Source organism: Manihot esculenta, chromosome 16, assembly GCF_001659605.2.
Source record: "Manihot esculenta cultivar AM560-2 chromosome 16, M.esculenta_v8, whole genome shotgun sequence".
NCBI lineage: Eukaryota > Viridiplantae > Streptophyta > Magnoliopsida > Malpighiales > Euphorbiaceae > Manihot > Manihot esculenta.
In genome coordinates, this window is record NC_035176.2 from 6,191,484 (window position 1) to 6,216,667 (window position 25,184).

The following is a 25,184-nucleotide window of genomic DNA, read 5'->3' on the forward strand; positions in this document are numbered from 1 at the left end:
TTATTCACGTAAAATTAACCTATCTAATAAAATATAAAAAGATATCTTAATTACAGATGGAAAATACATATAATTTTTAGATTATTTTATCAAATATAATTTTAATTTATGGATATTATTATTTTATTATCTTAATAGCTTTTTTTTTTTTTGAAGTCTATCTTAATAGCTTTTATTTTTCAATATAAATTTAAAAAATACTGTTAGATTTATAAAAAGATTCAGCTAATAATAATGAAATTTTTTTTTGAATTTGTACTTAATAAATAAATAAAAGAAAAAGATTCAGCTGATAATAATGAATTTTTTTTTCAAATTTGTACTTAATAAATAAATAAAAGAAAATCATCAACAATACTATTAAATGTTATAGCTGCATTTTATGATAGTACTTCGAAAATTTGTCCAATAAAACTTTTAATTTTATAAATATTTATAGATTTATCAATTGCATAATTAAATTAAAAATATTTTTTGAAAAGAAAATTTTTAACATTAAAATAATAAATATATTTAAATTAGATTATTAGAAATAAAAGTGTTTATGAACGTTGTGTATATATGCACACAAGAAGTTAGAGCATTAAAATTTCAATGCTTTCAGCATCTCAATCCCATATATAAGTCAAGAAACAATCAAATACATAATAGAGATGCTAAATGCAAATAAATCTTTAAAGAATTACATAAAAAAATAAAAATTAAATGAAACCCCAAATGAGGTAGTACAATGCCTATAATCAAATAAATAACAAATATTCAGAGCAAGATTTTTTTATTTTCATTGCCTAATAAATACAAGATTTAAAAAAAAAAAAGAAAAAAAGAAAAAAACTATGAAAGTAAAGAAGGCGATCAGACAAATCCATTTAAGTGAATTGTCAAAACACCATTTTGGAAATGTTATTAAAGCTAGTTGGAAAGAAAATTAAAGGCATTGTCAGCCACCAAACCAAGCATCAATTTATGATGTACGAGGTTTAAAACTATATTTATATTGATTTGGTTCAGTTTACCGAAATTTTATCATTAAAATCAAATCCAATTAATTAAATCAATTTTTAAAAAGTCAAAATTGAACCGAATCACTAAATAAACGAAACTAAAATTTTATTTCGATTCGATTCAATCGATTATTTTAGTTTAAATCGATTATTTCAGTTTAAATTGAATTCTACTCATTCCTAATTAAAAATATTAAATTTTATATTTCAGTGTAAATTTACTTTTGAATATTATTAAAATGTCAAATAAAGTCATTATTTGCCATGACTTTAGAGTGTGAGTTGTGCTTTTTTTTTCAATTTATTTAATTTTATTTAATTTTATTTGATTTTTTAATAATAACTTGGATCAAATTTACATCAAAAAGATAGAATTTTATATTTTTAATCCATTATATAGTTTATGGGTAAATTTAACTTTTTTTTTTACTAAATTTAGTCTTTCCGTTACTCTAGATTTTCATTAGCTAACAATTTTATAAATTGACTATTGAGTAAATACTCGTTATAGGCCGATTTGGTGTGAATAAAATAATACCTGTAATTATATAAAAATATATATTAATAAAAAAGTAATGGCAAATATAAGGAGGGCAATTTAACATTCACATTTAGGGGTCAAATTATTTACTAATATAATATTTTAACTTAATAGGGTAAAGCATACCTTTAACAAGTTTAAATTCAAACTTTCAAATTTTGTAGTGAATGAATTTTAATTTGAATAAAGTGTGAATAGGATTCTATGCTTTTTCAAAGTTTTGTGTTTTTACTCAAATTAAATAGGAAAAAACATAAATAGGGTTATTTTGACAAGAAAAGAAAAATCATTTTTCGATTCTAACAGTAACATATTATTTTTTATAAATTATCTTATCATTGGCTCAGGAACTGTAAATTTTAAATATTATAAACGGTTGTATTTTGTAATTGGCCTCCATCAACTCTTCAATGTGAATGTAGACTTGAATATGGTTGTGAACATGAATGTGAATGAAGAAATCTCTTCTCTTTGTATTGAATGTAAATGGAGAAATCTCTTCTCCTGATATTAAATGTGGGTAGAGAAATTTCTTATTTTGGTATTGCTTGTGAATGGAGAAATATCTTCTCCTGATATTGAATAACATGACCATATTTGTTACTCTGATACCACTTGATAGTTTTTAGATCGAGAGAAATAACAAAATATTGAAATATGAAATTATTTTTGTATAAAATTATAACTCTAGCTGATGCACATGTAGCTGCAAATGAGAGAATAGATGTAAACTAGTCGTCAACAACAAATACTCACTAGGATAGGATTTTGTAGGTTTCTCTTTTGATAAATGACTAATTAGATTCCGTCAGGAGTTTTAACCAATATCATTTAGTTAAGACGATATAAGAGAAAAGATAGACTGAAAGACGAATAGTCTTATTGAAAATTTTCAAATATTGAAAAGTGTCTTTCTAATAGCCAAGAGAGAGGCTATTTATAATAAAAAAACCCAAAAATGTAAAATTATGAAAATATCCAAAAAAATAATTAAAATGTAAAATTGACCCCTAAACGATGGAATTTCCATATCGAACTTTGTGACATGCCTACGGCCTTCGTCATACTTTTGAAAGTTGTGCGTCTCAAAATTTCCTTTTCGAAAAATTATCATAAGTCTCCATCAGACGTCGGCAGTAAAAGTTAAGTCCAGTCAAAGTCTGTCGTAAAATCGAAGACTAGTTGCTCTGTTTCATTCCCTTCCACTTGTAAAGAACTCGACCTCGAGTTGTCATCAGCAAGGTAGTACTGAAATAGATCTACCACGTTAAATGTTTTGAAAATTTTCATCTCATTTGGAAGGTCAAGAACATAAGTATTGTCATTAATCTTCTGAATGATCTGAATGGTCTGGAATGGACCAATCTTCTTGGCGTCAAGCTTTTTCTATCCTCCACCATGCTCCTTGCGTAAATACACCATAACTTGGTCATCGATATTCAAGAACTTGAAACGCCTATGTTTATCAACTGTAGCTTTATATTTGTCATTGGCTTCTATAAGACATTGTTGTACCTGTTTGAAAATATCCACGTGCTGTTTGAAAATATCCACGTGTTGTTTTGCCAAGTTGCTTATTGCAATACTGTTGTGAGAACCTGTAGGAAGGGTAATAAAATTAACTGTATGCGCTGGGACTTTCCTGTACACAACCGTAAACGATGACATCTTTGTGGAGTTATGGACAACACTGTTGTAAGCAAATTCTGCTTGTACAAGAGCAAAATCCCAAGAAGTTTTTTTGTTACTGCAGATGCAGTGCAGAAGATTGCCAACCGTGCGATTCACCACTTCAGTTTGTCCATCAGTTTGGGGATGGGTAACACAGCTGTATCGAAGTTCAGTTCCAAAACGTTTCCATAAAGTCACCCAAAAGTGAGCTAGAAACTTCACATCTCTGTTAGAAGTAATGGTCTTGGAGACACCATGTAAGCGAACAATCTCCTGGAAAAACAGTTTTGCCACATGAGAAGCATAATTAGTTTTCTTGCAAGGAATGAAATGCGCCATTTTGGAGAATCTGTCAACAACAACAAAAATGGAATCAGATTCACGTTGAGTACGTGGAAGACCAAGAATAAAATCCATAGACAAGTCCTTCCAAGGATGTGCTGGATTAGGTAGTATAGTGTATACGCCCGTATTCTGCGAATGTCCCTTCTGAGTTTGACAAACTGAGCACTTCTGGACCATCCGACCTGTATATCTTTTTAATTGTGGCCAGTAAAAATGCTCCTCCAACCCAGCAACAGTCTTATCACGTCCCAAATGTCTACTCAAACCTCCTCCATGGACCTTCCGAATCAGTTTTTCCCGCAAAGAAGATCAAGGAATGCATACCTATTCTCCTTAAAAGGAAAGCCATCATATATCAAGAACCCATCAGCAGGTTGGTGAGTTTGGACTCTAGCCCATATATTAGCAAAATCATCATCTATAGCATACAAATCTTTCAGGAATTCAAAACCTACAACCTCCTGATTCACAATAATTAACAAAGCAGCCTTCCTACTCAAAGCATCTACCACCTTATTATTATGGCCAGCATTATATTTTATGACATAATGAAAGGCTCCAAAGTAAGTTGCCTATCGAGCATGCATCTTATTCACATGTTTTTGAGTTTTAAAATGGATCAAAGATTGATGAACTGTATGAATGATAAACTCTCACCCCATCAGATACTGCTCCCAAGTTTTAAAAGCTCGAAACTGCATATAGCTCTTCCTCATAAGTAGACCATTTCTTCCTAACTTCATTCAGTTTCTCATTAAAGAAAGCAATAGGCCTTTTAGACTGTGACAACACTCCACCAATCCCAACTCCACAAGCATCACATTCAACCTCAAATAATTTATCAAAATTAGGTAAAGCAAGAACAAGGGCAGAAGTAAGCTTATCTTTAATCTCATTAAAGCTATTGTTGGCATTGTCAGTCCAAACAAATTTCTACACTCTCTCTTTCTTCAAGCAATCTGTGATAGGGGTAACGATGCTGCTAAAAGTAGCAAGGCCATGCAAGTTGCAAACTTCAGAAATAGTTTTGGGGATGGGCAAATTCCGTATTGCTTCTACCTTTTTCTCATCAACATGTATCCCTTCTGCGCTAACAATGAATTCCAGGAACAGAATGCGTTTCGTCATATAAATGCACTTCTTAATATTAATAACCAGCTCACTTTCTTGCAAGGCTATCATAACTTGACAGATGCTATAAATGTTCTTCTTCACTGCGACTAAAAATTAAGATATCATCAAAATAAATAGCCACAAATTTGCGTAAGAAAGGACGCAAAACCTGGTTTATGAGTCGCATAAAAGTGCTAGGTGCATTCGTCAAACTAAAGGGCATAACTAGTCACTCATACAAGCCTTCCTTAGTCTTGAAGGCGATCTTCCATTCATCTCCCTCCTTGATTCGAACTTGGTGATAGCCGCTTTTAAGGTCAATTTTAGAAAAGACTTTAAACCCGGATAGCTGATCCAACATGTCATCCAATCGTGAAATAGAAAATCGATACTGAACTATAATTTTGTTGATGGCCCTACTATTCACACACATTTTCCAAGTCCCATCTTTCTTTGGAACTAATAGGGCAGGTGCTCCGCAAGGGCTAATGCTCTCCCGAATATGCCCCTTTTTCAGTAATTCTTCAACCTGTTCTTGGAGGATTTCACTCTCCTTTGGACTCATCTTGTAATGAGGCAGATTTGGTAATTTTGATCCAGGAATGAGATCAATCTGGTGTTGGATATCCCGCAAAGATAGAAGCTCGAATGATTCATCTATTATCTTAGGAAACTCCTTCAACAGTTCTTTGATGGGTAGTAGTAAAGATGGTGCATCCTCCATTGCACCTTTTGCTCTCACCAATAAAGCCAGTGTGCCTCCAGATTTTTTAACTGCGCCTATTAGCCTCTGCACTCCCATGAAAACAGCAACAACATTCTTCCCTTCCACTTTAGGATGTTTCTCAGAATCAGAAGGCAAGATAGTAATCTTCTTTTGATTCCATGTGAACATGTATGAATTCTCATTCCCCTTATGCAAAGCATCAACATCGAACTGCCAAGGGCGACCTAGCAAAATTCCACATCAATCTATATCCACAACATCACAATTAACAGGTTCAGTGTAAGATTTACCGATCGAGATAGGCACGCTGCAAATTCTGTTGACCTAAATTGTCAGACCTTCCTGAATCCATTCAACTTTGTATGGTGAAGGGTGCGGCTGTGTAGGCAGATGCAATTTCTCCACCAATTGTTTAGTTATTAGATTCTCACAACTGCAACTATCTATATTTAGCCTGCAAATTGCCTCTCCTACTCGACACTTTGCCTGGAAAATCTTCCTCTTTTGCATCTCATCCTCCTGTTTTGTCGAGCATAAGATTTTCTTCACCACATAGGTGACCTCTCCATCTTCAGAACCAGCAATAGATCTGTCATCGTCATCCACTTCCTCGTCAGTTTCAGTCACCTGCTCAACCACATTAACCTGTCGGTGATCATTATTAACTCCTCTACATTTTGGACAATTATTCGATCGATGACTAGGTTGTCTACAGCGGTAACATATGTCACCCGTTGGCTTCTGATAAGGATCGGCTCTGCCTCCTTTGTCTGCTGTAGTGGTGACTGCTTTTTCCTTATTATCTCTTCTTTCTTCCATTGTATTATGAGGATTGCTAGAATTTACAATCTTAGGAAGTAAAGTTGTCCGCTGTAATTGCCTCTATATTACTGCGTCCTTGTCAAACCAGAATTTCTGTAATTAAAATTTCGGTTATACTGCTATCGTGGCTGCCAATCAACACGCTCTTCTGCCCTTTTTGCCATCTCAATTGCGTCTGCCGAAGTGAAAATCACAGCTACTCTTATCATATAACGAATTTTGTGATTCAGGCCCCTCTGATAATGAGCAACCTACTAGGCTTCGTTCTCATAGTTTTCACACTTCGCCTGCAATCTCAAAAACTCCTTGGTATATTTATCTACCCTTCGGTTCCCCTATACATAGTCATGATACCGGTTATACAAAACCTGAGCCTGATCGCTAGGCAAGAACCGTTATTTAATCATCTGCTTCATCAACACCCAGTTTCGTATGGGTTCCAGCCTCCTCCGATAGCGTTCATTTTGAATTGAATTCCATCAGGCTGTTGCACCCGCTTTTAACTTATGGGCCACAGTCGGAACCTTGCGATCCTCTTCTACGTTCATAACTTCGAAGAAAAATTCAACCTCTGCCAACTAATCAAGAACAGATTTTACATTCAACGAACCAGAAAAGTTTTGAAGGTCTATCTTGATCTTGTAACCTTTCTGATAATTTTGTTGGGGATTTGCAGGCACAGGATTGGCGACCACGGAATTGGCAGCCACATGATTGGTGACTGACTGGAGGTGTGCGGCGGCGGCAGGTTGGTGGACTCCCTGCTGTAGGGTCAGCTGTCCGATCATCTCCCTCAATTCTACCAAAAATGCCTCAATCGCAGCAAGTCGCATCTCTTAGTTATTTGCCATGGTCGAACTTTGCTCTGATACCAATCTGATAAAGGACAAATTAGACTCCGTCAGGAGTTTTAACCAATATCGTTTGGCTAAGACGATATAAGAGAAAAGATAGGCTGAAAGATGAACAGTCTTATTGAAATTCTTCAAATATTGAAAAGTGTATTTCTAATGGCCAAGGGAGACTATTTATAATAGAAAAAAAATCCTAATATGTAAAACTATGAAAATATCCAAAAAAAAATAAAATGCAAAATTAACCCCCTAAACGATGGAATTTCCATATCGAACTTTGTGATAGGTTTGTGGCCCTTGTCACACTTTTGAAAGTCGTGCGTCTTAAAATTCTCTTTCTTAAAAGCTACCGTGGGTTTTCATCGGATGTTGGCCGGTCCAAGTCTGCTGTAAAGTTTAAGACTAGTTGTTCTGTATCATCTTTGTTCTCAAAGCATGCAAGTCCAAAACTCCAGAGAAGTTGAAGCCCTATCGACGAAATCAAATAGCAGAAAGCAGTGGAGTTGAAGAATTCACGAACAGAGATCATTACTCCAATTGAAGTAGTTGCAAAAGAAATTTCATGAATGCAATACCTCCACCACCACCTATTTCAATTTGATCTTTCATAAAATTCCATGAATGCAATACCTCCACCACCTATTTCCTGTGAAGCAATGGACAAAGGCTTTGATGTGGAAGTGTTATTTACGTGGATTTGGAATTGGATTTCATTCCTAAGGATCTCCCAATTCTTTTTATGGAATATTCTAATGATGATATTGTAATTTCATATTGCTCAGGCAATGTGATAATAATTTTCTCAACTATTTTGTTGTCAAAAAATTACTTTCTAAGTTGTCGTCAAAAAATTAATTTCTAAGAAGTTTTACCTTATCCACGATGCTAAGCAATTTATTCATTATAGTATAGTGGTGTGTAACGACCCGAAAATCGGACCGCTACCGGCGCTAGGATCCAGGTCAGCTTAAGGCTGCCGGGACCTGTAGCAAGCCTGACATGCAACCTGTAAACCTGTTTAATCCCATACATGATCAACAACATACATAAAAATTAAAACCTTTCTTTCGTACATTCTATCATACACCAAACTCAACCTGTGCATGCACTGAACATAGTCATAATCATAAGCATTGACCCCTCTGTGGGATCTCATCAATGCCCCAATGGGCGATACAACATAAGTTGAATTGGTTTACATAAACATCATAAAACATCTAAGATCATGTATAAAAGGGATAACTTACATATTGGGTCAAGCACAAACTCTAATCCTCAATATCATTACATACATTACTATTCATAACTTTACATCATTTTACAAATTTTCATGTCCACACTCTGTAACGATCCGAAAATCGGACCGCTACCGGCGCTAGGATCCGGGTCGACTTAAGGCCGCCAGGACCCGTAGCAAGCCAAACATACATCCTGGAAACCTGTTTAATCCCCTACATGATCAACAACATGCATAAAAATTTAAACTTTTCTTTCATTCATTTCTCATACACCAAACTCAACCTGTGCATGCACTAAAACATAATCATAAACTTGACCCCTCTGTGGGATCTCATCAATGCCCCAATGGGCGATATACATGCGTTGAGTTGGCTAACATCTGTATCATACAAATCTAAGATCATGCATCAAAAGGGATAACAATACTCATAGGGTCAAGCACATCTATAACCTCAATATACCTCATTACATAACATACTGTGATCTCTTACATTACATCATAGTACAATTATCATGTCCACAATCTAGCTATTACATACACATACTTCAAAACTCTGGCTAACCTCCTGGTCTACCCTGTACCTGCACAACTGGGGTTAGGGGAGAGGGGTGAGCTACAAAGCCCAGTGAGCAGAATAGTGAAAACATATATTTAAAATCTCATGCCATTATGTAATGCAACACATCACAACAAATCACATCTCGGATGGTATTGTCACCAATAGTCCTCTACATAGTCCAACTGTGCCGGGACGTAGAATGGGTACAACCGGTCTTTCTCTTATCATACATATCATAACATACCAATGTGCCAGGGACGTAGAATGGGTACAACCTGGACTTTCTCTTACATCGTGCCAGGGACGTAGAATGGGTACAACCTGGACTTTCATACCATATCATGCCGTAACATCATCATGTCATACGAGGACTAAAGGATCATCCAATAACCAATCCACATCAACATCATAAATGCAATGTAACATATTCGTGAATACTAATGCAAACAACCTACTATATCTCATGGCATTCATGATGCATGGATCATGCTCAAATTCATATATCAATTATTTTAAAACTTAAAGTTTATTCCACTCACCTTTGGCTAGCTCTGACAACTCTGTAGCAGCTGGCTCACTGCTGGGGTCCTCGGTTCCTCGGGTCCGAACCTACACAGGTGGACTCCAATGAGGGACCAAACATACATGAACATAACTCTAATATACTCCCCAAAAACCCCCTAAAACATCATAAAATAACTACATAAAAACATGCAAGAAATGGCTGGACAGGGCACTTTCGGCGGCACCTTCGGCGGCCGAAAGTCAGGCAGGTTCGGCGGCACCTTCGGCGGCTGAAACTCCCAGACAGAGGCGAAACTCATGCATGTTCGGCGGCACCTTCGGCGGCCGAAAGTCCCAGACAGAGACGAAAGTCTCTTTTCGGGGGCAACTTCAGCAGCCGAAAGGCCTGCCTCCCCAGCCATGTTCGGCGGCCGAAAGTGCCTTCGGCTGCCGAACCTGGTTTCTGCCAAAGGGCAGAAACTTGACTCCTTTATGCACATTTGCCTCCTAACTCTTCCAACAAGCACATAACTCAACCAAAACATGCATACAAGCTCCTAGGGGTCTCAAACTACCTTAAACCCCAACTACAACACACATACACAAGCATTTGCAAGCCACATTTGCATAAACTCAAAAACATAACATTTGCTTAAAAACTCATACAACCCTATACATGTCATTCTACCCCATAAAACAACTTAAAACTTACTTAAAACATACAATGAGCTTAAGATCGGCTCTTACCTCTTGAAGATCGAGAGAGAGACGACCTAAACTCGGAGATCCAAGCAAATGAGCTCCTGAGTTCCCAAAGCTCCAAAACTTGTCTTAAATGATCAAAACTTGCAATGAGAGGTGAAAACTCAAGAAAAATGGAGGAGATTTGAAGAAAGAACACAAGATCTGGGGAGAGGGAGGTCGGAAGCTAGCTATGGCCGAAAATGGGAGAAAGCTCGCCCATTTCGGCTAAGGGACCCTTTTATAGTGGCTGGCCAGGCCACGTTCGGGGGCCGAAAGTGCTTCCGCATGCATGCCATGTTCGGCGGCCGAACTTGACTTTCGGCGGCCGAACCTGGACTTCCCTCACTCATGCTTTCGGGGACCTAACGTGCCTCCAAAACGCATGCATGTTCGGCGGCCGAACTTGACTTTCGGCGGCCGAACCTGGGTTTTCCTCCAAAGACTTTTCATGCAAAAACTCATTAAATCTTCATACTTAAAACCATGAAATACCTTAAAACATTTTATGAAAACATGTTTCTACCCTACTAGAGGCTTCCGACATCCGAGATTCCACCGGACGGTAGGAATTCCGATACCGGAGTCTAGCTGGGTATTACACACTCTATCTATTACATACACATGACTTCATTACTCTTGCGGACCTCCTGGTCTACCCTGTACCTGCAAACCTGGGGGATTAGGGAGAGGGGTGAGCTACTAGAGCCCAGTGAGCAGAATAGTAAAACTTTTAAAACATATGATAACATGGAATGCATCACATCACAATCATATCACATCAAGGATGAATTTGTCACCAATAGCCCTCTACATAGTCCAACTGTGCCAGAACGTAGAATCCAACCTGGTACCCATGGCATTCTGCAGACTCCGCCAAAACCTGGAGGTGAACTGGGGCCCTCTATCTGACACTATCGAAACAGGAACCCCATGCAGTCTGACGATCTCATCGACATACACCTGCGCCAACTTGTCCACATAATAGCCACTCCTGACAGGGATGAAGTGAGCAGATTTGGTGAGTCTGTCCACAATCACCCATATGGAGTCCAATCTGTTGGACACCGCCGGCAACCCCACTACGAAGTCTATAGCTATATTCTCCCATTTCCACTCTGGAATAGGTAGCGGGTTAAGCATTCCAGCCGGCTTCTAATGTTCCAGCTTCACCCTCTGACACACTTCGCAGGCTAACACAAACTGTGCCACTTCTTTCTTCATAGCTGGCCACCAATAAACCTTCTTCATATCTTGATACATCTTGGTGGCTCCGGGGTGAACGCTGTATCTTGTATTATTAGCCTCTCTCATAATGTCTCCCTTTAGCCCTATATCATCTGGTACACATAGTCTGCTCCCATAGCGGAGGATCCCCTTGCTGTCGAATCTGAACTCACTATCTTTGCCTGACTGAACAGTCCTGGCAATCTTCACTAACTCTGGGTCCTCATGCTGTTTTTGAGCTACCTGCTCCAGAAACACGGGTGCCACTCTCATCTGGGCTACCAAAGCACCTGTACCAGACAACTCCAACTGTAGACCTTCCCCAATAAGCTTGTAAAACTCCTTCACCACTGGCCTCCTCTCTGCTGATATATGGGATAAACTACCGAGTGATTTCCGGCTTAAGGCGTCTGCCACAACATTCGCCTTACCCGGATGGTACTGAATCTTGCAATCATAGTCACTCAGCAGCTCTACCCACCTTCTCTGTCTCAAGTTCAAATCTCTTTGACTCAGGATGTACTGTAGGCTCTTATGATCTGTGAAGATCTCACATTTTACCCCATAGAGGTAGTGCCTCCACATCTTGAGTGCAAAGATTACTGTTGCCATCTCCAGGTCATGTGTGGGGTAATTCAACTCATGCTTCTTCAGCTGTCTAGAAGCATAAGCAATCACCCTTTCATTCTACATTAACACACAACCCAGTCCCACACGGGACGCATCACAATACACTAAGAAGTCTTCATTGCTAGATGGCAGGGCTAACACTGGTGCTGAAGTCAACCTCCTCTTAAGCTCTTCAAAACTCTCTTCGCACGGGTCGGTCCACACAAACTTCTGATTCTTCCTGGTTAACCTGGTCAGAGGAGCTGCAATCTTTGAGAAGTCCTGTACAAACCTCCTGTAGTAACCCGCCAAACCCAAGAAACTCCTGATTTCTGTCACTGAAGTGGGTCTAGGCCAGTTAGCTATAGCTTCTACCTTCTTGGGGTCCACCTCTATTCCATTTTCTGACACTACATGCCCCAAGAATGAAATGCTCCTCAGCCAGAACTCACACTTAGAGAACTTGGCATACAAGCCATGTTCCCTCAAGGTCTGCAGAACCAACCTCAGATGATGGGCATGCTCCTCTGCGCTCCTGGAATACACCAAGATATCATCTATGAAGACAATAACAAAGTGATCCAGGTATTGACTAAACACTCTATTCATGAGATCCATGAATGCTGCAGGGGCGTTGGTTAACCCGAACGACATCACAAGGAACTCATAATGCCCATATCTGGTCCTGAAAGTTATCTTTGGCACATCTTCATCCCTTATCCTTAGCTGATGGTACCCCGATCTCAGATCTATTTTGGAGAAACAACCCGCTCCGGCTAGCTGGTCGAATAGATCATCGATCCTTGGCAGAGGGTACCTATTCTTGGTAGTGACTTTGTTCAACTACCTGTAGTCGATACAAAGTCTGAGGGATCCATCCTTCTTTTTCACAAACAAGACTGGAGCACCCCAAGGTGAGGTACTCGGTCGGATGAAGCCCTTTTCTACCAGCTCTTGTAACTGCTCTTTTAACTCCTTCAACTCGGCTGGAGCCATCCTGTAGGGAGGGATAGAGATCGGTCTAGTTCTAGGCATTAACTCTATCTCGAACTCTATCTCCCTAGCAGGTGGTAAACCTGGAAGCTCGTCTGGAAAAACATCCTGAAATTCTCTAACAACTGGCACTGAGGCTGGCTCCCTAACCTGACTGCTAAGCTCTCTCACATGAGCCAAATACCCCTGACATCCCTTCCTAAGCAACCTACGAGCCTGAAGAGCTAATATCAGACCTCTAGGTGTACCCCTCTTGTCTCCTCTGAAGACGACCTCTGACCCATTCTGATCTCTGAACCTGACTACCTTGTCTCTGCAATCCAAGATAGCACCATGGGTAGATAGCCAATCCATCCCTAGAATGACGTCAAAGTCTGTCAAATCTAGAACCACAAGGTCGGCGGAGAGGCATCTTCCCTCAACAAAAACTGGACTGTACTAGCAGTCTGACTCTGCCACTGACGGGTCACACTTGGGTCCACTGACCCATAGGGGACACTCTAACCCAGAGACTATCAGACCCAACCTCTCAACGACTCTCGGAGCAATAAATGAATGAGATGCACCCGGGTCCATTAATGCATACACATCAGAACACCCAATGACGAGATTACCTGACACCACGGTGTTGGATGTGTTAGCTTCCTGTTGAGTCATGGTGAAGATCCTGACTGGAGCTGATGGACCTTCACCTCGGGAACCAGAAGAAGAGGCTGCCCCTCTCCCTCTACCTCTGCCACTGCCCTGAGTTGTGGCTGGAGCTGCTGGCTGTGCCACACTACCAGAAGCTGTCTGCTGGGGCTGGCCCATAAAAGGTGCTCTAGGACACTCCCGAGCCATGTGTCCCTCCTGTCCACATCTGAAACATGCATTAGTCCCAGCTCGACACACTCCCTTGTGTGGCCTCCCACACCTTAGGCATTCTGTACCGTCTGAGCCTGAGCTCGAGCCACCGCCTAATCCCAGACCGGATTTCAACTTACTCCAAAACTTGTTCTTCTTCGGCTTCTTGGTGGTGTTATTCCACCTCTTGCTACCTGAGCTCTGAGAAGAGAGACCTGGCCCTCCTCTGCCTGGGGTCTTAACCCCTGAAGACTGGGTCACTGACTGCTTCACTGACCCCTCAACTATAGCACTAGCCTCCATCCTTCGAGCCATATCCACCACAGTGTGGAAACTTTCCCTCTCAACTGACTGAATCAAAGAGGAGTACCTAGAATGCAGCTTCATAACATATCTCTTGGCTTTCTTCGAATCTGTATCTAGAGCTTGCCCTGAAAAAGGCAATAGATCCAAGAATTTATCCGTGAACTCCTCTACACTCATGTGTTCTGTCTGCCTCAGCTGCTCAAACTCAATCATCTTCAGTTCTCTGGAACTGTCTGGAAAAGCCCATCCAGCGAACTCATTTGCAAATTCCTCCCATGTCATGCCTTCTAGTCTCGGGTCCACATAACACTTGAACCATTCCCGTGCCTTTTTGCACTTTAAAGTGAACCCTGCCATCTGAATGGCCCTGCTGTCATCTGCCCCTAGCTCATCAGTTATCGTCTTCACTACTCTCAGGTACTCAAAGGGGTCATCCCCTGACTTGTATTTGGGAGCATCCAGCTTAAGGTAATCTGTCATCTTTACTTTGCTCCCACCGGCTGAGCTAGGTCTAGAAGGTTGAGTAACTGGGGCTGCTGGTTCTGTAGGTGGTGGAGGTGGGGGTGCAGCATTCCCCGAGGTGGGGTTTGCCGGGTTAGGATAGAAGGGTGAGGGTGGATAAGCTGGGTACTGTGTGTAAGGTGGATAGAACGGTGGATAAGGCATGTAGGTAGGGTAGGGGTTAAAGCTGGAGTAATCCGATGTGCCTCCCATCGGATACCCTGAACCCTGTGGGAAGGGTGGATAATGGGGTGGAAAACCATACCCCGAGGCCTGAGCGCCTCCCTGTGACTCCCCTGTTCCTTCTTCTGCCATGCTGACATCCAGATTCCCATCCCTCCTCTGATCCTCTTCCATAACCTCCCTCACATCTGAAGAACTTCCTCCTCTATCAGTCCCCCTTCTGCTAGAATCAAAAGACCTTCTAGGGTCCCTTGACACTCTTTCTCTGCTTGATCTACAAGACATTGCCCTAGGCAATGCAGGAGGATGGGCGCTTGTGCCCTCATCCTCAGGTGGTACTCCAGTCAATCTTGCAGATCGACGGGTTCCTCTCATCCTGTTTTCTGAAAAACAGTACACATCACACAAACATTAGCATCATATGGTTCATGTGGAAACACATGAACCCGCATCACATACATATCATTCATATCATAGCATCAATACACATGTATATAATCATGGCATTTCACATCATCATACAAGACAGGACTCAACATCCTATCCTAGTGGACATGATCTTCCTATTGTGCTTGACCTTCTAGAACAATCTATGAGCCCGACACTCTAGGTCCGATCCTATGAACCTAGAGCTCTGATACCATTCTGTAACAATCCAAAAATCGGACCGCTACCGGCGCTAGGATCCAGGTCGGCTTAAGGCCGCCGGGACCCGTAGCAAGCCTGACATGCAACCTGTAAACCAATTTAATCCCATACATGATCAACAACATACATAAAAATTAAAACCTTTCTTTCGTACATTCTATCATACACCAAACTCAACCTGTGCATGCACTGAACATAGTCATAATCATAAGCATTGACCCCTCTGTGGGATCTCATCAATGCCCCAATGGGCGATACAACATAAGTTGAGTTGGTTTACATAAACATCATAAAACATCTAAGATCATGTATAAAAGGGATAACTTACATATTGGGTCAAGCACAAACTCTAATCCTCAATATCATTACATACATTACTATTCATAACTTTACATCATTTTACAAATTTTCATGTCCACACTCTATCTATTACATACACATGACTTCATTACTCTTGCGGACCTCCTGGTCTACCCTGTACCTGCAAACCTGGGGGATTAGGGAGAGGGGTGAGCTACTAGAGCCCAGTGAGCAGAATAGTAAAACTTTTAAAACATATGATAACATGGAATGCATCACATCACAATCATATCACATCAAGGATGAATTTGTCACCAATAGCCCTCTACATAGTCCAACTGTGCCAGAACGTAGAATGGGTCCTGGTCTTTCTCTTACATAGCATAACATAACATTCCAATGTGCCAGAACGTAGAATGGGTCTTGGTCTTTCTCTTACATAGTGCCAGCGAACGTAGAATGGGTCCCACTGGTCTTACATTCCGTACTGTACATATCGCATCGTCACATCATAGATCGAGGGCTATGGATCATTCAACATTCATCCACAACAACAACAGTAGAGTATGCAATGCAACATATTCGTGAATTCTAATGCAACAACCTAGTATATCTCATGGCATTAATGATGCGTGAATCATGCTAAAATGTCCATTTATTTGCTTTAAAAACGTAATGAGTTATTCCACTCACCTCTGGATAGCTCTGACCAGACACTGGAGCAGCTGACTCACTGCTGGGGTCCTCGGTTCCTGGGGTCCTCGGTTCCTCGGGTCCGAACCTACACAGGTGGACTCAAATGAGGGACCAAACATACATGAACATAACTCTAAACTACTCCTCAAAAACCCTCTAAAACATCATGAAACAATCATAGAAAAACATGCAAAGGAAGGCTGGACAGGGCACTTTCGGCGGCAGGTTCGGCGGCCGAAAGTCCCTCCAGAGCCGAAAGTCAGGCAGGTTCGGCGGCACCTTCGGCGGCCGAAACTCCCAGACAGAGACGAAACTCATACATGTTCGGCGGCACTTTCGGCGGCCGAAACTACCCTCCAGAGACGAAAGTCCTCTTTCGGGGGCAGGCTTCGGCAGCCGAAGGCTGCCTCCACAAACGGGTTCGACGGCCGAAAGTCCCTTCGGCGGCCGAACCTGAGTTTCTCCAAAGTGGCAGAAACTCAGCTCCAACATGCACAAACGCCTCCCAAACTTTTCAAACATGCATAAACCTATTCTACAACACTCCCAATCATACACAAACAAGCATACAAGCTCCTAGGGGCTTCAAACCATCAAAAACCCCAACTACAACACATCAAACAACTCACATTGCTCATAAACATACATAAACCCATAAACCTAATAATACCTAAACATGCATTTCTACCCCATAGATCAACTTAAAACTTGTTTAAAACATATAGTGAGCTCAAGATTGGCCCTTACCTCTTGAAGATCGAGAGGAAAACGACCCTAACTCGGAGATGGGAGAGATTGAGCTTCTTGAACCTCAAAGCTCCAAAACTTGCTTTATACTCGAAATCTTCAAAACAAGGATGAAAACTTGTGAAAATCGTGAAAGATTTGAAGGAAAGAACTCAAGATCGGTGAGGGGCGGCGGAGAGCTCACCTTGGCCGAAAATGGGGAAAAAGCTCGCCCGTTTTCGGCTAAGGGACCCCTTTATAGGTGGCTGGCCAGGCCACATTCGGGAGCCGAACGTGCCTCCGCATGCATGCCATGTTCGGCGGCCGAACTTGGTTTCCCTCACTTATGCTTTCGGGGGTCTAAGACACACTCGAAACGCATGCATGTTCGGCGGCCGAACTTGAGGTTCGGCGGCCGAACCTGAGTTTTCCTCCAAGGCTGTTTTCATGCAAAAACTCATTTTCTTTCATCCTTAAAACATAAAACACATTAAAACATTTTATAAAAACATGTTTCTACCCTACCAGAGGCTTCCGACATCCGAGATTCCACCGGACGGTAGGAATTCCGATACCGGAGTCTAGCCGGGTATTACATGGTGAGTATTATTACATGTCACACTGGCGGTCCAAGTTTGATCTTGATAAGGACATCAAAAACTTTATGCTTTAGAGAAAATCCTTTTTATATATAAATAGGGATGTACTCTTGTTTCCTTTAACTTGGTGTAATTAGAACTCTCCAATGTTGGTTGCAGACAATTTAACAGAGGCGCTTATGTTTTTAGCACATTTTATTGGAGATGTCCATTAGGCTTGCTCCTCTTGCTGAAATTATCTAACTTCAAAGAAGCATGTAAGATGCAGAATATAAAGTGCCAGAGTGACTGAATTATTTCTCTTCTATATTTATTTGCATAGCATAACAAGCAGTATTATGAAAAATGAAAGTTGGCCTTTGAAAAAAAGTACTAATCCTTATTGAAGACAAGGGAAGCTAAAAGACGTATATCTGATACATAGAATACCATATCTTGATTTCAGACAATAATTTATTGTTATTATTATTAGTAGTAGATGTTGTGCTTGACAATGATAGATATTCCATCTATTAGATGATAATGCAAAAGAGTGCTTGTATATTGCTACAGAATCTCTAAACTGCTCTAACTTTTCTTAACTTATTTTGCAATGACAGCCCCTGTATGTTGGTTGCAATGACAGCCCCCTGTATCTTGTTTTTAAATTTATTGAGAGATCAAGAGAGAGGATCATTTTCTCCTTGTGAGAAATCATGTTCTAAGTATTGGACTTGGTCAATGCTGCACATGTCATCAGTCCATTCAACTTGGATGTATATAGGCACAGCATAAATTGAAGTTGTAATGACAGTATAATCAAGAAAATTAGTTCTGTTGTTCCATGAAGAAAAGCTTGCTTTCTTTGAATTGAAACTGCTATTTGATCACCCTCACCCGACATTTTTTTTTCTGTCGTTAACATGGAGCTCCTTATGTCCTTTGTCCTTACAATATGTACTTGTGGGCTACAATGGTCAGCTTTCATATGCAACTAGAGCAACATTCTATGGTTCAAATCTTGCGAAAATGATACAAGCTATTAAGAATAATATAACGGTATGCTTTTCCTTCTACTTGGTGTATCTAAGTGTTAACATGAAAAAGGACATATACTAGAGAGATGTTCATAACTTTTAAGGATTGTAGAGATGTTCTTTTATTATTCTGGGAGAGTGGGAGTGTACTGGTAGACTGTTATAAAGCATAATGGTTATATTGTATTGAACCCATAATATTCCATCACATTCACAACGGTTATCAAATATTTTTAAAATTCTTTAATGTATTTTATTCAATTGAAAATTATAAACTACATTTTTAAGAAGCTCAATCTGGGCGATGAATCTATTCCTTTACTATTCTTTTGTGTTATTGAACTTTAGATCTTTGCTGGTCCAATCAACTGCCATTATGGGAATATCTTCAAAACAACCGCGCAGTTTGTTCAGACCCGTAAGTTCATGTCAATGTTTGCACAGAATCATTCTTGTTTATTGTACAGAATATGCTTCTGCAAGCATTAGTTTGGCATGCAAGTTTGCATACAAGAATGCCACACCTGGAAGCACTTTGGGAGGTATTTGTTTAGTTATATGAAAGATATACTTACCATTTTGTTATGGAAATTGCAAAATATGCGAGTACGAAACTTCCTCTGGCAGCATGTTCAGGAAACTAACATATACCATTTTATCAAAATATGAATTCCAACCAAGCCACTGACTATTTTCCTATCAAGAAATTCATTAAATTTGATCATTCAACTGAAAATATCAGCACAAAAAGGCTTGCTCAAGGTGGCATTCGCTTAGTTGCCACCCTCAACTGCATTTTTGCTTCTCAAGACAAGACAACTCAAGCATGAAGATAGAAGAGTTGGAGAAGCATTCCCATTGGATAAAACAGAGATGGGACAAACAGACCATTTAAGATACAGCACAAACTTTCCTTTCACAACACCTCATGAACCAACAACCCAATTTATTAACTCTTTCCCGTTTGCCAATTCTCAGAAGCATTCTGTCATATGCAACTGTTGACCCATTATATACATATTAATTATAATTATTAAATTCTTTTCTAAATTCCTCAAGCTTACACCTGGCGTTAAATAGTTGCTGAAAATTTTTGACAGAAAATTCCAAATTAAATTTCCTGATTTAGAGCCCCAGTCCAAAAGTGGGACCAGGAGGCGGCCTATCTCGACCGTGAAACTCGAAGTCGTGCTTCTGGAAATTTAAATGCCTACGTAACGGGAGCCAAATTGTCAATTGCCAATTGCATGCACCAATCTATATTTGACACGTAAGAAAATGTACCGCCCTTTATTTGACACGCAAATGGAAAGCCCCATTCTTCATGGACGAACACGTAAAAAATCCTTGCGCTTACTTTTTTCCTTTCCGGATTCCTTGGAACTTGTGGGCCCAACTGAGACCTTTTGCTTTCCGTTGATTTTGTCTACGAATTTGTGAGAAAATGGAGAATGCGATTTCGGGCTCCACACTAACCAATAGTTTTCCAGGAAGAAACTAACTAATTATAGACTTGATCACGCCTGATCATAACAACTAGGATTTAAGGAAGCCACAAAGTCGCCGAGTCGAAGCTCTCCGACACTGTGGAGACCCAAAACTACGCCTTCCATTTTCGACAAAAACGTACAGTATTACATGTACAGAACGTTTAAACGACATCGTTTCTAGAAGAAAAAATTTTGCCACACGAAACACGCAAGCTTTATTTCTCTTCCCATTTCGATCTCATGAATTGCCAACTCACCAGGAAAAGAAAAACAGAATATACGAAAACGTGCTTCCTTCCTCGAACTCACTTTTTGACCTACTGCTAATAAATTCAGAGATTTCTCCCATGGCTTTCTTGCATCTCTAGTCTGCTACTTCAAGAAATCTTTCTTTTGTTTTTTAAAAAGGCGGATCCACAAATCTTAGATACAATTTGCTCTCCCTACTCAAGCTCGAACCCAACAAAAAAAGGCAGTAATGTTCTTGAACCTTCTATTTTTACGAATCATGTTTTTTCTTCCTTGTTGCTTTCCGTTTCCCATAATTGTGAATGCCAAATACTCTGTTTTTTCGGTATTTGTATGGTCTGCTGAAGTGTATATTTAATAATGGGTAGCTTTTGTTTCCGTTTAATTGTAGTTGGTTTGCGTTTCATTCGCGTTGGTGCAGTGTTGTTTCCGTCTTGCTTGTTTCATTTTTGTTCATTTTCTTCCCGTTGTTCAACAAGATCCGTAAAAGTTGAGATTTTTGCTGTTTAACAACTTGGTAATTTTTTGGAGTATTGAATTTAGTATCATTTTTGGGCCATTTTTACATTGTAATGAGGTGGGTAAATCTTTGCATGCAAGAATTCGTCCTTACCTTTAAGTTGTTCTAGTAGTTTCTCTCACGTTAAACTATTAAATTATTAAATTTTGCTTATTAAAATAATACCCAGGTCATGATCTTTGAAAATAACGAACATTCTGGAGTGATGCCAGATTTTTCTTTCTTCTTTTCCTTTTTTAATATGAAATATTGGGTATCTTCAGTATGCAATGTTATTTCTATGTAACTATATTTATTAGAGCATGTAAATCATGTCCCATGGCTGCTTTTTCTTTCTGCATGAAAAGAAATGCCGATCCTAGATCATTTTGATTGCATAATTCGATTAGTAAATGGTTTCCTCTAGATTTTGGGAGTCAAAGTAGTTGAAATCAGACTTATCAAACATATTGTGGGGAACCATATTAGCGATGCGCTTTAATTTGGCAACTAGGTAAAATACAAATGCACATGTTTTGTAAGTTTGCCTTTTGTTTAGCGATGCGCTTTAATTTGGCAACTATATCAGCGATGCGCATTATTGTGCTTTAGCTCCTGACTATAATTATCTTTAGTGTTCCCTTTGTATCTACCATCACCTGATGAGGAAAGCTAAGTTTGTCTTTTGTTTCCATGTCAACTAGTCTCGGAAAGGATCTTTATTCTCTGCCTTGAACTTTTCCTTCCATGATATATGCAGCTCTTGAAGTTCTCTCCCTCTTATTAGTGCAGGTTCAAAAGGCCACAGCTTCTGATTGAATTGAGAGTTTGAACTTTAAGCAATCTGGTCTTGCGGACAGAACTGATACTCTCTGCATGGCTTTTTCAAGGCTTGCTAGGAATGGCTTGAGAAGAGCAGGAGGCAACTTTGGTAGTTTTGCAGAGAGGGGTACACTGTGTGAAGGAGATATCAATCATAAATGGTCTTTACCTTTCCTTAAAAATGTTACAGCTGGCAACAATCTATCGTACCTTTCCAGCATCAAGAAGGTAAATCATGCCAGTTTTTGGAGCAGGGGAATCGGGGGAACCCCATATTATCAGTTTCATAATGCAGAGAGGATACTGGATGTGTCTGAAAATGAGAATGAAGAACCAAGATATTCTGGTCTAGAAGCAACCAAGCCTGGTGAAAAGCCAAGGGTGGTTGTTCTTGGCACCGGATGGGCAGCATGTCGTTTCATGAAAGGACTTGACACCAAAATCTATGATATTGTTTGCATTTCACCAAGGAATCACATGGTCTTCACTCCTTTACTTGCTTCAACTTGTGTTGGGACCCTTGAGTTTCGCTCTGTAGCTGAGCCTGTTAATCGGATACAATCTGCATTGGCAACAAGTCCCAACTCATACTTTTATCTGGCTTCCTGTACTGGCATTGACACAGACAAACATGAAGTAAGACTTTTTTCCTCCTGTTAGTTATATTGATCTTAATTTCTTCTTGGATTTTGGCCTTGTCTACACAAGTTGCATGATGAAGCAATTACAATAAGTGTTCAGTTATGTTCCTTCTTGTGGTCAGGTTTACTGTGAGACAATAAGCAATGGTGGATTGCCTCAGGAGACTCACAAGTTTAAAGTTGCATATGACAAGCTAGTGATTGCTGCTGGAGCTGAGCCTCTGACGTTTGGTATCAAGGGAGTGAAGGAGCACGCTTATTTTCTTAGAGAAGTGAATCATGCTCAAGAAATAAGGAAGAAGCTCCTTTTGAATCTCATGCTCTCTGAAAATCCAGGTGAGTGTCATTTTTCCATCCTGAGAGGTCTTCTTGATTCTAGATCATAGATGTCAGAATCAGATCTTGGAAAGACAAAGCAGAACGATTAAGGAAAATGCTAAAATTGGTTTCTGTTTATCAAGCAACGCTCATCCTTCATTGGTGAACTCCACCAAGCCCCCTTTCCATCCCACATGAAAAATAAATAAATAAACAAAAACCCTTTTCTCCTTATCACCAACTTGACCTACTTGTTTGGCTGGACAACGTGTAGGACCTTGAAGCCAAAGTTTGATTAACTACTTATTGTGGTAACGATATTGCAGGCATATCTGAAGAAGAGAAGAACCGCCTCTTACACTGTGTCGTTATTGGAGGTGGTCCAACAGGGGTGGAGTTTAGTGGTGAATTGAGTGATTTTATCATGAGAGATGTCCAAGAGCAGTATTCTCATGTTAAGGATCGCATTAAGGTTACCCTCATAGAGGTAACATGAAGTCTCACTTACTAATGAGCAGTAATTTTTCATGGACAAATCTACTATTTGTTGTCATTTGATTATGTTTTGTTCCTTTCTTCTTGAACAGGCCAATGAAATTCTATCATCCTTTGATGTTGGACTAAGGCAATATGCAACAAATCATTTGACTAAGGTAATTAATTTAACATCTTGTCCAATATCCCAGAATGTGTTTCCTTCCAATACCTTCCATGACATGTGGAATTTTGCATCAGTGTGGTGTCCGGCTCACACGAGGTGTAGTGAAGGAGGTACATCCCACCAAATTAGTTCTCAGCGATGGTGCTGAAGTTCCATATGGACTCTTGGTATGGTCTACTGGTGTTGGTCCATCTCAGTTTGTAAAGTCACTCAATGTTCCCAAGTCCCCTGGTGGAAGGTATTAGACAAACAGCAATTTTATTTGCACCTTCTTCACATTAATTTTCGTATGTTCTCTGATCCATTTAAGAGCCTCTTAACAGGATTGGTATTGATCAATGGCTGCGGGTCCCTTCTGTGGAAGATGTATTTGCACTTGGAGACTGTGCTGGTTTTCTTGAGCAGACAGGAAGGCCAGTGCTTCCAGCTCTAGCTCAGGTTGAACTCCTGCAAGTGTTCTACCCTTCTGATATTATAAGTTGCTACAGATGAAATTAGAGCTAACAAATCTACAATTGTTGAGCAGGTTGCAGAAAGGCAAGGGAAGTATCTAGTGGAGTTGTTTAACAATATTGGAAAGCAAAATGGAGGCAAAGCTTTCAGTGCAAAAGATGTCCTCCTAGGTGATCCTTTTGTCTACAGGCATCTGGGTAGCATGGCATCAGTAGGGCGTTACAAGGCACTGGTCGATTTGCGCCAGTCCAAGGTAAGCATAATTGTCTTTGGAGTCTGTGAATCTGGAATCTAGTAAGCCAAAAAAGGAACAATTAATTCTATATTTCAATTGATTCTGATCCAATAGTTGAAAACTTATGGTCTTCATGTGTCACAGGATGCAAAAGGCTTATCGCTTGCTGGATTCATCAGTTGGCTAATCTGGCGCTCTGCTTATCTTACACGAGTGGTCAGTTGGAGGAACAGATTTTATGTGGCAGTGAACTGGGCAACCACCCTGGTTTTTGGCAGAGACAATGCTAGGATTGGATAGATTGAGACAAGGCACCTCATGTTGATTCTTTACATTGGTTTGAGCTGGATATCACAGTCTACATATCTTAATTTTGACCTCTGAATCAAAAGATTTTGGAGCCTGGATGCAATTTAAGGTTTCTGTTGCTAAACCAATATGGAGAAAAGGGGGATAGGTACAAGATTAGAAAGCTAGAAGCCTAAAGAAAACTAAAGGACACAGCTTTGTAAACCATTTAGTACAGCAACACCTGTTTTCCATATTGATATCTGTGGCATTACAGGTTCTGATAATCATTGCTATTTGTGTTGTAATCTGGATGATGTAATATGTCTTAAAAATTGAATTAAATGATACAAATAATTAATACTCCTCAATTCAAAAGGACCAATTCAAGCAAAACAAGTTTTACCAGCTCCAAACATACCAAACTTCATTGAAATGCCAATCTTTCTCTTCCTTTCAGGTTTTAATAGCCATAATAGAGAAAATTTCAGAAGAATGAAAAGCTAGAGATGACCAAAATGAAAGATTTGAAAATAACAATCCATTTATGTCCAGAACTACAAGCTTTTGTACAAAAGGCTGCCGCACAAAATCATCCAAAATTGGGTCTTTCTACAAACAAGTGGTGTAATAACTAAGAAAAAAGAGAAGCAGGTCCTGCTCGTCTACTGTTGAGAGAGAAGATAGAAGCAACAGAGTGAGCCAAACCCACCACTATAGCCACCTTCACCTGCCCTCTTTTCGGGATCGGACGGCCAGA

At 39.9% G+C, this 25,184-nt stretch overlaps 1 protein-coding gene across 1 annotated transcript; it reads left to right on the plus strand.

The window, feature by feature from the left end:
- Window positions 1-20,524: 20,524 nt before the first annotated feature.
- LOC110603173 (internal alternative NAD(P)H-ubiquinone oxidoreductase A1, mitochondrial) lies at window positions 20,525-24,795 on the plus strand. Its single transcript, XM_021740871.2, has 9 exons — window positions 20,525-20,733; window positions 21,799-22,464; window positions 22,592-22,805; window positions 23,114-23,274; window positions 23,375-23,440; window positions 23,523-23,686; window positions 23,772-23,886; window positions 23,975-24,154; window positions 24,281-24,795. Exons 2-9 carry the CDS (start codon window positions 21,883-21,885, stop codon window positions 24,434-24,436), a joined length of 1,638 nt encoding a protein of 545 aa, XP_021596563.1. The 5' UTR covers window positions 20,525-20,733; window positions 21,799-21,882; the 3' UTR covers window positions 24,437-24,795.
- Window positions 24,796-25,184: the final 389 nt, after the last annotated feature.